At 48.4% G+C, this 13,662-nt stretch overlaps 5 protein-coding genes across 5 annotated transcripts; 2 read left to right on the top strand and 3 right to left on the bottom strand.

Moving 5' to 3' along the window:
• Positions 1 to 426: 426 nt before the first annotated feature.
• TGAM01_v204260 (kinesin) lies at positions 427 to 5,153 on the bottom strand (the record flags this gene model as incomplete). The annotated part of the gene is made up of 5 exons (XM_024549377.1): positions 427 to 1,940; positions 1,993 to 3,117; positions 3,192 to 3,948; positions 4,016 to 4,638; positions 4,691 to 5,153. The coding sequence occupies 5 exons, from the start codon at positions 5,151 to 5,153 to the stop codon at positions 427 to 429; spliced, it is 4,482 nt and encodes a 1,493-aa protein (XP_024405841.1).
• A 477-nt stretch (positions 5,154 to 5,630) lies between these two features.
• Positions 5,631 to 7,710, bottom strand: TGAM01_v204259 (glutamyl-tRNA synthetase; the record flags this gene model as incomplete). Its single annotated transcript, XM_018808552.1, has 2 exons — positions 5,631 to 7,161; positions 7,220 to 7,710. Coding segments are annotated over 2 exons (2,022 nt in total), but the record flags the coding sequence as incomplete, so codon positions are not given.
• Positions 7,711 to 7,861: 151 nt separating this feature from the next.
• On the top strand, positions 7,862 to 8,822 carry TGAM01_v204257 (hypothetical protein; the record flags this gene model as incomplete). Its single annotated transcript, XM_018808551.1, has 2 exons — positions 7,862 to 8,100; positions 8,159 to 8,822. The coding sequence occupies 2 exons, from the start codon at positions 7,862 to 7,864 to the stop codon at positions 8,820 to 8,822; spliced, it is 903 nt and encodes a 300-aa protein (XP_018658207.1).
• Positions 8,823 to 8,943: 121 nt separating this feature from the next.
• Positions 8,944 to 9,840, bottom strand: TGAM01_v204258 (hypothetical protein; the record flags this gene model as incomplete). Its single annotated transcript, XM_018808550.1, has 1 exon — positions 8,944 to 9,840. One exon carries the CDS (start codon positions 9,838 to 9,840, stop codon positions 8,944 to 8,946), a length of 897 nt encoding a protein of 298 aa, XP_018658206.1.
• A 1,373-nt stretch (positions 9,841 to 11,213) lies between these two features.
• On the top strand, positions 11,214 to 13,079 carry TGAM01_v204256 (hypothetical protein; the record flags this gene model as incomplete). Its single annotated transcript, XM_018808549.1, has 1 exon — positions 11,214 to 13,079. One exon carries the CDS (start codon positions 11,214 to 11,216, stop codon positions 13,077 to 13,079), a length of 1,866 nt encoding a protein of 621 aa, XP_018658205.1.
• Positions 13,080 to 13,662: the final 583 nt, after the last annotated feature.

Raw genomic sequence — 13,662 nt, 5'->3', positions numbered from 1 at the left:
TTTGTGAATTAAACTCAGTTGAGAGCGAGGAGCACGTTTACTCAATCAGCGTCATCATACGGAACATTTTGATGAACTGGGCACTATTATGCTACTACCTATTTTGAACTGAAGATTTCTTTTTACGCCCTTGACGGCTAATGCATGACTCCGCCTAATAATACAGCTGTATTCATGATACATAGCAGTCTACGACACCGGTACTGACTCAAGATGATCCCTGCATCCATGGTATGCTTGAAATCACAGCTTACACTTTCTTACTCTACATAATTGGTAGCTTCAGTCACGGTTAGGTCATTATCATCAAGCTTCTGAATAATGAGCAGTGCTTGTTACAAGAAGTAATTTGATAGCAATCAAAGCATTTGTTCTTATCAGCCCATGTATACGGTGTTTGGCCAAAACCTTTCCTCAATACGAATTTTAACACAATTCAGCTAGAAACTTAACAATGTCCAATCGGCTGTTTTCAACAGCTACTGAAACCGGCGTTCGACCACTATCATCACCAATCTCAGTAGCAGCACCTTTCCCAGCTAGGAACTTAATAACATCAAGATGATTGTGTTCGACAGCCAAAAAAAGGGGCGTTTTATGAGAAGCATCTCTGGTATTGATACAAGCGCCTTTCTCAATCAGGAGCCTAACAACAGCCAAGTGGCCATATGTAGCAGCCCATGAAAGGGGTGTTAGCCCAAACCAATCAGTGTTTTCAATATTGGCACCTTTCTCAGTCAGAAATTTGACAATAGCTAGGTGGCCGCGCGCAGCAGCCCATGAAAGCGGCGATTTGCTATTATCGCGAGTTTCCATACTGACAGCTTGCTCAACGAGGTATTTGACAATAGCTGAGTGACCGTGCTCAGCAGCCAATGAAAGGGGGGTTCTGCCAAACTGATTCCGTCTGTCGGTAACGGCACCCTTCCTAGCTAGAAATTTAACAATAGCTAAGTGGCCTTTCTCAGCAGCAAATGAAAACGGCGTAATGTTTAATTTATCGACATGTTCAATAATGGCACCATTGTTGAACAGAAATTCAACAATAGCCAAGTGGCCGTGCTTAGAAGCCAAGAATAATGGCGATCTGCCGAACCGATCCCCCCTGTTAATATAGGCGCCTTTCTCGACTAAACATTTGACAATATCCAGGTGATTTTGATCAGCAGCCCACGACAGCGGTGATCGACCATGATTATCTGACTGATCAGTAGAAGCACCATGCTCTGAAAGCCATATGACAATATTTCGATGTCCGTTTATAGCAGCCCACGAAAGAGGCGTCAGGCCATTATTATCGTTTGAATCAACCTTGGCGCCTTTATCGAGCAGTAACTTCACAATAGCTTCATGCCCGCTCCCAGCGGCCAAAGAGAGTGGCGTTCGACCGTCTTTATCCTGGAAATCGGTAACTGTTTCCGCGAGTAAAGCGAGTTCAGTCGCAATTCTAAGTCCATGAATAGATGAATATCGCAGTATTTCACATTTAAAAGCCATTGCCACAGCGCCCTGTGTATTTCTTGTGCTCAAAAAGCCCTGTCGTAGCCCAGAACAGGCCCAACTCTCCAGCAAGTAAGCACCGGCAGTGACTTCAGTCAAGTGCTCGATAAGTTGAGAAGTGGCATATTCAATATTGGAGCTCGGTTCACAAATCTCAACGTGGGATCCTATGTAGCCGAGAGCATATGCTGCAAGCGGTCTTCTATTGAGATAATGGCAATAATCTCGATAGTGTGTTGTATCCCAGTTGTTGACATCAGGAAATTCCTCCGCTAGAGAGGTATTTGTGACGCATACCGAAAGATATTGGATACAAGTAACAGCTATGTTAATATGTGCATACTTATCAGATACCCAGAATTCTGAATTCGCGACTGGCCCATGGGGATTGAGGAAAAATTCGCGAACGGTCTGATGCATAAACTGAACTATCTTGTTGCCTGTAAATCGTTAGCGAATATATTCAAAGCCTGGAAACTGTTTTATTCATACCATTCTGCATCTTGATTTCTAGAAAGTTGCCTCCGCTTGAAAGAATAATCCTCTCGGATGACGGAATGAACCTTTCGAATGAGACATCAGAAGGAATAAACGTAGTATTGGAGTCAACGCTATTTGAAATACCAATGACGTGAAGAACTTCGTCAACCGTGAGAGGGCGCCTTGCAAAGAGAATAAATCGAAATATTTTGGCCGCATGCGAAAGAGACGACTTATTATGCTTCATTTTCTCCAGCATGAGGCAGTAAAAGTCTTCAAGTTCAGTAGGAAGCCGTTTAAGAAGCTCAAATACTTCTTCTTCCGAATAGCCCTCCTCATGAGCCTCTATTAATTGTTCACTTATCAACTTTACCCACAGAAACACTCCTTGAGCATTTTGCAGCATGTATGCAGTTGCCTGGGAAAGGAGATTTGTTGAATTGAGACTGTGGAGTTGCGACTGCGCATAGTTATAAATGTCGAATCTTGTTTCATCATCCAAATTTATGAAGTTATGGAATTGACCTCTGCGAGCTTCAAGCTGTGCAACTGGACGACTGGCCATGAATATCTTCACAACGGAATGTTTTGTTTCAGAACATAAATCGAAGAGTAGGCCAAGAATTTCACGCCTATCTTTTTCTTCCGATTCATCTATCGCATCAATGGTTAAGTAATATCGTTTGTTCGTCCGGTAGTCTTGTAAAGATTTGAGAGTTCTCTTCAGTGAATCATAACTCCACTTGAAATGAGGTTCGCTATGCCGATGGGCCCGATACTCGGCCTGGCAATGATGGTAGAAAAAGCCTTCGTCTTGGTACAAAATCTCGTATAAAATCGATAAAAGCATATTATAGTGACTTCTTTGAAGTTCGCCATCTCTGAAACTGTAGAAGAACCTTGCCACAATGGATCGTTGAGCCGCCGGTTCCTTAAGGAGCAGATTCTGGTTGAAATACTTCATGAGGGTGCTTTTGCCACTGCCAGGTTTTCCTTGGATGTATAAGAGTCTGGAAGTATCAGAGGCCGACCAGGTTTTATATTCATCATGTGACCAGATCCATCCAAAAGATCCCTCGTGTTCTTTCGTAATCTTATCGTATCGGGTGTTATCAAATTGAAGACTTCGTAAACACTCTGCGTTCGTTATCGTTAATCAGTTAATCATAACCTGATTATTTCCAAAAATGGGTCACAGGCTGTTGACCAACCTTGTCTTTCTTTATTATGTTCAATATGCATAAAACCTTTATAATATTGTGTAGTGTCAAATCTTTCCGAACTTGTGAGCAGTATCTTGATGTTCGCATTTTGTTGCTGAAGATCTTTTATGAGCGGAAGAACATAGCCATCAGGTTCATTCACAGATTCGAATGCATCTAGATTGCTGATCACTATTAGCAAACGCCTTTGCCTTTCAATGCCGAATGCTGTCTTCAATGAACTGAACACGTTCCAAGTTGTTGCGTTTTTTAGAATGTTCTTCATATATTTCAAGAAGGTTTCTTCGTTGAACTTCTCTTCCTCCCAGTCCTCAATACCTACGTCAAGGGTTTCTAGTAGCTTACTGAAGAAGAGTCGGGTGATTGAAGTTCTCTGTTCTTCTGGTGAGCAATGTACTAGCTCCAGAAGCAACATGAGAAAGAACGTAGTGATACTTGTCCCAGCAATTATGCTTGAACAAAACAGGAGCAGAGCAGAGTTACCGGCCGCCTTTTCTCGGTCCACAACGTAAAATGAGATCTGATCGAGGATTCGTGCCGATGGATGGCCCGTGATGCAAAGAACACGAGGACCCTGATTTAGCCTCCATTGCTTAAAGTCTATATTTCTCAATGCCCAATAAAATACGGGATTATAGTAGTTTTCGGGTGTTTCCAGATATTCATGATGTGCCTCGTCTCGTAATGGAAGCAATTCCAGCAACTGATCCCATTTGACCTTGTCCAAAGTGGCTTGAAGCATATTCTATATTAATACCAATATTAGCAAATCATGTTACATGTCCTGCTTTCTTGGTTGATTGTTAACATACGTATATAGCCTCTCCAGTGAAAAACGTTTTTATAGGAACCTCGGAGGCTGGCGTAGCTAATAACACTTCTTTGGCACAAGCGGCCGCCGTTACTGCAGCATACGGCTGCCAATTTTTGTTCTTGTGCGAGTCTGCATAATCGCAAATTCCCCGGATAACGAGGCAAGGGAAGACATCCATAAGCCCAGCAGCCTCCATCTCGAAACAGATGATGTTCTTCTCGTCACGAAGCTTATCTCGAGTTGCTCCATGTCGCATAACTTGGTTTGCCGAGCCAATAAGGCCGTAATGAATTATTGCATTTGTATTTCCGCGAGATTTTCGGAGTAATAAGACTTCTATATCGCAAGAGTGACAAGTTGGTGCTCCATTTGGGTGTTCGTAGTCCGCTCGAAATAGTTGATCATGCTCCAAGCCAGGATGGGAAAATTCTCTTTGCATCTTTCTGTTCGACTTAAGCATACGAGCAATGTATTGAGGAATACGGCTTTCTTCTATTCGATGGCGCGCTCGCAAAGTTGAAACGCTACTGCTTAATACTATTGACGTCTTGTTCAAAACGCCCGTCTGAATAAACTTGCCTTCGCTCATCGTTTTGCCAAAGTCATATTGCAAAACGCCACCTAAAATTTCGATAAGCACTGAGAAACTTGAGCAGACAAAAGATCAAGTTACCGGAATTTGCCGATGGGCAGCTAATAACTACATCTCCAAGCCGGATATCTCCACACGGATCATCACTGGAAACACTTGGAGCGCCGCCTCCAATGCCTACCATCAAGCAAAAGCGGATGCTTGGAAAACTGCGCAGCATGTTAGTTGCAGCATTGGCCGCAGCATTTGTCCCTGTTGTTCCCGATGGGAGGCATGTAAGAACAATATTATGCTGGTCGATTTGGCCTAGAACATAAGTGTTTGTGTCTCCTTGAACCTGAGAAAGTTTCGGGTGCTCATAATCCAGCATTGCCACTGATGCTGCCAACTCCACGTCCAAAGCGCAGATCCACCCCACAGTGTAGCTGTTGTTTGTGAGGCGTTCTGGAGTAAGCTCATCCATGGTCTCCGCGATACGACTGCTATCAATGTAAGTGCTACTGGTGCCGAGAGAAAACCGAGCCAGTACAAGGTCAAAGTTCATATGCTCGACCGCTCTAGGCTCTCAGACGCACTGTAGAGATGGAAAATGTAACAGGTGCACGGCGCATAGTGAGCTGGCCTGTTACTGCTTGCTTGTCCAGTTCGACTGCGGCTCGGATTTCTGCAATGGTTACGTGTGAGAGCTTGGCCAGGAAGAATATTGGAGTCGATAGACCAGCCTGACAAGAGTTTGTGAAACTGATGAAGTAAAGGCGCGCTGCTTTTATTGCCGGGCGCCTGATATGCGTGTAAAATTGAATTAGGCGTCTATGTACATTAGGCTGTCCAATAGATGTCAATTCCCCTCAGAGAGGCCTGCGGTCGTGATTGGGCATTTCCAGACGAGCCGCATAATTACAGCCCCTATAGGTGGCAGTGCAATTTCAACTCAGCCTTGGCTGAATTCTTCTAAATCTATCACAGCTCAAATCTTCAGTCAGTGGTAGACCAGTCTTATTTTTTATTGTCCTATGCAAACTTATTTAGGACCAGTTTTTCCGGTCGGAATGCTAAACAGGACAACTCTCGGTCCCTTCAATCCAGCCTCGCCAGGCGCCCAGTCATTCAAGCCCTTGTCCACTCTGTAGAATCCCCTACGCTCAAGCTGAATAATGTCATCCGCCTTCAACTCACCAACGCCAGCATCGCAAACGGCATCCTCCATGCTCGCCGTGTTGGGGTTCAAGAAGTCCTCAAAGTTGTCCTCCTCCTCGAGCTTGTCCTTGGTCAGGAGATAGTCAAACTCCCACAGCTCGGCAGGGACCAGCTTGAAGCCCTCAGCAGACAGCCAAGTAATCTTCTTGTCGGTTGTCTTGAAATCTCCTTTCAAGTTGAGATCAAGCTTCAGGCTTGTGACCGGCTCGGCCGAAGATGAGAGATCTCTAACAAAGGCGTTGCCCCAGCCCATGAGGGTAATCTCCTCGTCCGCCTTGAAGCTCTTGGCATCGGCCTGGTCAATGTAAAGAGTAGGCGAGAAAATGACCTTCTTCAAACCGACGCTTGCGTTCTTGGGGTGCTTTGGTCGCTCCTCCACAGTAACGGCAGAAGGCGCCTCGGATCCGGCAACAGTAACCTTGACCAAGTCCTTGCTCAGGAGAGCTGTGAATCGGGGCACGATAGGGTCGATAACCTTCTTGTTGTTGGCCCAGAAAGTAGTCCAGTCCATGTTGACAACATTTCGGCTGGGGCCCTGCTTAATGATAAAGTCGCGCAGAGCTTCAATGGTCATACCACGTCTTCGGATACCACGAATGGTGGGCATCCGGGGATCATCCCAGCCCCAAACCTTTCCAGCATCAACCAGCTTAGCCAGCTTACGCTTGGACAAGAATGTCTTGACAAAGTTGATTCTGGAGAAATCCCACATGTGGACTTGACGCAGCTGAAGGGTATCGATGAACCACTGGTACTGGGGGTTTCGGTCCGTGTATTCGGTAGATCTCAAAGCGTGAGTAACTCCCTCGTGGCTGTCCACCACTGGGCAGGCAAAGTCGTACATGGGGTACATCTTCCATTTTGTGCCGGTACGGTGGTGAGGTGTGTCAACGTTGCATCGGTAGATGACAGGATCGCGCATGGCCTTGTTGGGGTTGTCGTAAGATAGCTTTGCGCGAATGCAGTGTGCTACACCTTCCGGTGTGCCATTCTTCATTTCTTCGAAAATTCGGAGAGTCTCCTCGACGGTTCTATCACGGCGCTTTGAGGGGATACCGTCCATTCTCTGGGCGCGCATTGTCTCCTGATCAGTATCATCGGCGTACGCCTTGCCCATGGTGATCAGCTTCTTGCACATGTCATAAAGATAGTCGAAGTAGTCGGAAGTGTAGGTCAGGCTGTCAGGCTTGATACCCATGAGAGCTAAATCCTCAACGATGGCATCTTGGAACTCCTCCTTCTCCTTGTCGGGGTTCGTGTCGTCCAGTCGCAGGCGCATCTGGCCCTTGTAGGCAGTGTGGCCAAAGTAGTCGCTGAGAAGAGCAGCCTTAGCGTGTCCGATGTGAAGGTAGCCACTAGCAAAAGCAAGTTAGAAGAGCTAGAAGAACAAGAGAAAAGGCTTGTATATCATACGAAGGCTCGGGAAGGAATCGAGTGACGACGCCCTTGTCAGTGTCTTGAAGAGCGAGGTTGTAGTTTGCACCGCCCTTGTTAGCCTTGGCCGCAGCTTCGGCCTTGGTGGCCTCCTGGATCTCAGGGTGAGACTGCTCGATGAAAGTGAACCATCGAGTCAAGTTGGGGAGTCCATTTCGTCGAATGGCACCAATGGCGACCTTGTTGGCCCTCAGAGTCTGCCAGATCTTGGTGTCGAGCTCTCCCAGAGCGTAGCCCTCAAGATAGGATCGAAGCGTCAGGTGCTTGTCCAGATCCCGCATGAAAGGCTCAATGGTGCGGAAATCGCCGGACAGCTTGCCGGAAACGGCCTCGAGCTCGTCGTGCTTCATCTTTTCCGCTTTTTCGAATTTCAAAGTCAACAAAAGATGAAGTGCAAGAAGCAGAGAAGCTTCTCGTGACTCAAGTAACGATTTTCGGCGCTTGGTGGGGAAGATGGAGGGGCTGACCTTTGCTACGAGGGGCCGTCAGTCGTGCCACACATTTTTATCGATAAGAGTTTGTCCATTTTTCAGCCTAATTTCCGAGGCAGGACGCCGCAGAATATGGCGAGCTTCTGGCGCAGTTGAAGAAATCCCAGTTTCAACTCATTCAGCGGCAGAAATGGCTCCAATTGATCGATGCTTAGCCTCTGTGGCCAAGCTGACGCTCTCACAGCCATCAATACGACCGCTCGTGCCGACGATACCCCGATTCCTCGCGCCTGCGTTGATTCAATCCCGACAAGCCTCTGTCATCCGGACAAAAAAGACGACAAAAAAGAAGGCCGTTCCCAAGGATTTTAAGCGACACAACCTGGAGAAGAGGGGATTCCCACAGCACACACTATGCGATGCTATGCGGTAGGTTTGGGGAAATGAGACCTAAGTCTATAGGCAAATTTGCTGAGCCCTTGAGCAGAGTCCTCCGAGCCATCGAGGTCGGCCAACCTCCTGCTTCGATCAAATACGAGATTCATATCAACCTTAAAACAGCAAGAAACGGCCCTGTGATAAAAAACAGCATCAGACTGCCGCATCCCGTCCAGAGCGATTGGCAAATTGCCGTCATTTGCCCCGAGGGTAGCGACATCGCGACTGCTGCCACCGCCGCCGGCGCTGTTGCCGTTGGAGAAGAGACGCTCTTCGAAGCTATCCGCCAAGAAAAGATTGATTTCGACCGCCTGATTTGCCATGAAAACAGCGAAAAGGCCCTGAACAAGGCCGGCCTGGGAAGAATCTTGGGTCCCAAGGGCCTCATGCCCAGCAAGAGAATGAAGACGATTGTAAACGACGTGGTCAAATCCATTCGCGACTCAGCCGGTGCGGCGGACTACCGTGAGAGACAGGGCGTCATTCGAATGGCCATCGGACAGCTTGGCCACACGCCCGACCAGCTCAAGGCCAATATCCAAGCGCTGTTGAAGAAGGTCAAGGCGGAATGCGCCGAGATCTCGGAGGAAGTCTCAAAAGAAGTGCATGAGGTTATTCTGAGCACAACGAATGGTCCGGCGCTGAGCTTGAACGGCAAGCTGAACGAGGCGGAGAGCACGCTTACAGTCGAAGCATTGTCAAGCGTCATGTAATCATTAACGACATATACAAAGTGTACAATATCCAATTGAATGCAAAAAAAGAGAAGGCTAGATGTAACGTTTAATCATGGGGTATCATTATGTTTTGTTTTTATGGTTTGAAATGTAGTGATCATCTACCGCGGAGAACTTTGACAGCCTCTCCTTGCGCGTCAAGAGCTCTATAAACACCAAGATAGCCCATGACTCGACCCTGACCTTTCGTCCCAGCGGCTCTAGCTTCCTTGAGAGCATTGTTCAAATCCAATAGTAGCGTATTCCGGCATTTCGTCAACCGCGCCCTCAGCTTGACGACAAAAGCATTACCGTCATCTAGCTTACCAATCAGTGCCGTAATATGACTACACTCGCGCGCTGAGGCCAACAGCTTCGAAGGCGGACTCCCTATCAGACCCTCGACGGCTTCTTTCTCGAATTCTTCGTCGTCTTCACTATCGTCATCCCAGTCCGCGGTTCCTTTCTTTTGAGGTAGGCTATCCAACGCCAGCGTTTCTTCTAGGGAAGATAGTCGCTCCGATACTTCTAGCATTGCTCGCCCTTGTTCAATATCTGACCGTATGTCTCGCAGCTCGTTGGTAAGCGACTCCGTATCCCTCCTGCGCTCGGAGACCTTTTCTTTAACTTCTTCGACTGCTCTACGAAAGCCAAGAAGCGAAACCTTGACATTTTCGACCTTCTCATCGCCTCCTCGCAGTTCTGAACCGAGTGATAGAAAAGCAGTATAGTTCGAATTGACAAGCTCCAGGAGCTCAGCGCTGATGGTTGCCGTTCGCTCGCGGAGGTCTGATCGTAGGTCTTCAAGGGTCTGGTGGCGATGGGGGAGAGCAGATAGATATGCGGCCGGCTGGAACTCCGTGACTAAGAAATCGGTGCGTGGGAGCGCCGCTGGGAATGGTAATGGCGCATCGTCTTCGGTGTCTGAAGAGTTGGAGGAGCCGAGATTGAAGGTTGACGCATTCTGTCGCCCAGGGCGCCGTGGCAGCGTGAGAGGGAGGGTGAAATCGGCCATGGACGAAGAAAATAGCGACAATTAAGAACCGAAACGCTAATGAATCACTCAAATACAAAGATGCACTGAAAATAGAAGCACTCGCGACATCGCCCTGGATAGAGCGAGACACATGTCAATTGGATCAGGAAGTGGATAGTCTCGACGAGCCGTGATCGCATTGGTGCATAACCCCACTACGAGCATATAGATCTAGCTCGAAGATAAACTGCTGCGTCTCTCAACTACAGCGCCATTCGAAGAGAAAATCCAGTGTTTAAACTTCTCGCTTGATCAAAATGGGCTATGTCATTTCATAACAGTCCGCCCATCTAGGAGTTTGTAAGGAAGCAATTTCAGCCACGCCAATCTCTGGAGCGAACTCAGGGTCTCTAGCCAAAAACCGGCATCAAACGCTAGTAGTCAACAGTTTCTTGCCAATTGAGTTCTCAAGGTGGGCTATTTGAGTCACGATAGACTAATGCCATTAGCATATATTAGGACATTCTCGCCTTTTGCTCTTCGTAATCCGAATACGATCCGAACCCAGACCATCTTCGCTTCATATGTCCCTCCAGACAGCTAGGTCGAGCCTTGGGTAACCTCACGTGCAAGCAGCAGTAGTCGGTGTCTCTAATGGCCAAACAAGGCAACAATCTGTTGAGGGACCCATCCCTCTTAGGTAAACAACGACAATTAACGCAGATTTGCGCAGTTCTCGGTCAAAGGACGTCAAGGTAGATGGAGTAGTGAGACTCATAGCGGGGACATGGACGAGCCGAAGGTATCTGATTGGATTGTTTCATCAAAGGTGGGTGCAGCCTAGTGGCTGATGGCGCGTCAAATTTTTATCAATCACATCTTATCAATCTGTCAAGCCCACCCGCTGTCTCCTAGAATCGGACCATTATGCTGTTAAAAGGCCAGCCGGGTACGCTCGGGACACGAAAAATTCACAACTCACAAATCCCTCTCTGGCTCCCGCCATCTCAATTCTGTCATCTCTACATTCACATCTGTCTTAATCATTACCTCTTCTCATCACCCTCATACAAGACAGCTCTACAGTTATTCGGCCAACTCTCGGTGTAAGGCCCGAAACTACCTCCTGAAGATTGGCCACGTGCGAACGAGACAACGACTACTCCCTCCGACCTCCGCTACTACCGTATAATATCCTGCAACACTACGGAGAATTATTTAAACATTTTTGTAATCAGTTCAACTGCAACCAGACGATAAGGAACCTCGAGCACGTCAACAGATCAACGCCAGATAGAGCCGTTTCCCTGCATAACGGGCCCCAGTTTTTCCTTCTCGGGCTTCCGAGCTGCCGCCGACAGCCAATCACGGATCATCCCTCTCCGAACCCACCCAATTCAGCTCGCACCACTATGGCCAGCATTTCACCAACGACATCTCCTCTTCGCCAGCCAGGATCCAGTGAAACTCCATCGGACTGCAACAAGGGATTGCTTCCTACCGTCAAAGACGAGCCCTCACCGCCTGCAGGTGCATCTTCGGCTCCTGTTGCTCCCAAACGGGCGCCGCTGCCCTCTCACCGAAAACCCGCCGCCCCGCCACAACCCGCCCCATTTGTGCGCATTTCACTGCCTCCAGTCGACAAAATGTCAATGACGGCCGTCATCAGTCCCAATCCTCCCATGGAGCAGCCACAGCCCAAGATGTCCATGACTTCCAAGGAATGGGTTATTCCACCACGGCCGAAGCCTGGAAGGAAGCCCGCCACTGACACGCCGCCAACCAAGCGCAAGGCGCAGAACCGAGCTGCCCAGAGGGCCTTCCGGGAGAGAAGGGCTGCGCGGGTTGGCGAGCTCGAGGAGATGCTGGATGAGAACAAGAAGGTCCAAGATGCACATGAGGCGGAACTAAATGAAAAGATTCGCACTCTGGAGCTGGATGTCCAGTCATTCCGGTCCAGATGCCTACTACTGGAGAGTATGCTGGAGAGAGAGCGCCAAGAGCGCATGAGAGCTGAGATGCAAGCAGAGGCGCTCAATCGCAGATATGACCAGGCCGCTTTCCGATCAGACAGCATGGGTTCCATGTACTCGCAGCCATATGGTCGGCAACAACATCCCCAGCCAAGGCACAGCCTCTCGGACGACCGATTGGCTCAGCAGCATGCCGCAACTCGGCATTTCTCCATCTCACAAATCGTCTCACCGCCAGAGACACTGGACGCTCACTCTCCTCAAGATCTATCCGAGCCTCATCTTACTTGCGGCAGCTGCTCACCAAACGGACACTGCGCTTGTGCCGAGGAAGTTCTCGCATCAGCAGTCAACGGGTGCGGCAAATGTGGATTTGGAACACCATGCCATTGCTTAGACGATGCCACCAAAATATCAGGTCTTGGATCTGACTTGAAACGCCCTATATCTCCCTCGGGGAAAGCGTCTGATGAGAAGCGGCAGCGATCAATGGCTGCTAGTAGCCGGGAAACAGATTTTAGTCACATGTTCTCAAAGCCAACGTCTCAACAGCAGCCTCAGCCGAGCTCCATCATACAGCAACTTCCCTCCACAGACTCTCTTTCATTTAGAGATAGCTCATTTAGAGACAGCTGTGGATTCTGTAAAGATGGAACATACTGTGTGTGTGCGGATACAGCCATGAATGCCCCAACCGTGGCACCAGCCGATGCATCTCCAGTTACAAGACAAACCCGAACACCACCTCCCATGGAGACGGACGTTGTCACCCCGCTTCCACCCATGGCGATGGAAATGACCGCCGATGGAGCAGTCAAGCTACCACGCCGAAAGGAAGCTCGCTCCAAGCCGCAGCCAGAAACCACCGCTTCACGTGGCAGCTGCGGACCTAATGGCCCGGGCACATGCGCGCAGTGTCAGGCTGACCCCAAATCGGGTCTCTTTTGCAGACTGATGGCTGCCAACTTCAACCGCGAGAATGGTGCCAGCTCAGATGGCTGCTGCGGCGGAAAGGGCGCTGGCGGAGGGTGTTGCAAGTCCAAGCCCAGCCAAGAGAAGATTACACTACCTAGCCTACCCAGCCTTGGGTTGAGTTGTGCAGAGGCGTACCAAACACTGTCCAGTCATCGCAACTTTGAGCAGGCTGCCGATGAGATTGGTACTTGGCTGCCAAAATTAAAAGCTCACCCAACACCAAACGATACTCGACCAGTGCCGGCGGGCAGAGTCCCTATAGAAGTAGAAGCCGCAAGTATCATGAGCGTGCTAAAGGAGTTTGACATTCGATTTGGAAGGGAATGTTAGATGGGCGCAGTGCAGTGGTCGGTTATTGCGGATGGAGTTGTACAGCGCCATGTATTATATCACATATATGTTTCTTATTTCGGTAGCATTGTCTTTTGGTTCTCCATCGCATGCATTACCACTTGCGTAATAGCAGCTGACTAAAATTCAACCTGAATTCTGTCACATCTTGTTTTATAATATATTTCCTCAAGTGATATGAATACATCTAGGGTAGTTATTCGATAAAAACGCCAAAAGTTATGCTTATTATGCCATGTCGTGTCTTCACAACAAATGCATCAACAGTAAATACACAAACAAGCCAATAAAGAGAACATTCATCATTCATTCGCCATCAACTTCATATCCACGCTCAAACACTCCCAGCCACATGAAACGAAACTCCCTCTTTTACATCGTCACAAAACCCAATCTCATCCCACCCCCATCCTCCATACCCGTTGCCCTCGACTTACACAAATTCTCCCCATCCACTCACTCTCTATCCACCCACCGATTCCCAAAACATGACTGCCACGCACATGTGCCCTTTTCCCACTTTCGCTTCCCATTAATTCACGCAACCAACGCAGCCAGCCTG

The sequence above is a fragment of the Trichoderma gamsii genome (genome assembly GCF_001481775.2).
Source record: "Trichoderma gamsii strain T6085 chromosome Unknown Scaffold_12.2, whole genome shotgun sequence".
Classification (NCBI taxonomy): domain Eukaryota; kingdom Fungi; phylum Ascomycota; class Sordariomycetes; order Hypocreales; family Hypocreaceae; genus Trichoderma; species Trichoderma gamsii.
The sequence above is the reverse complement of the archived record's forward strand: the minus strand, read 5'-3'. Positions and strand labels throughout refer to the sequence as shown.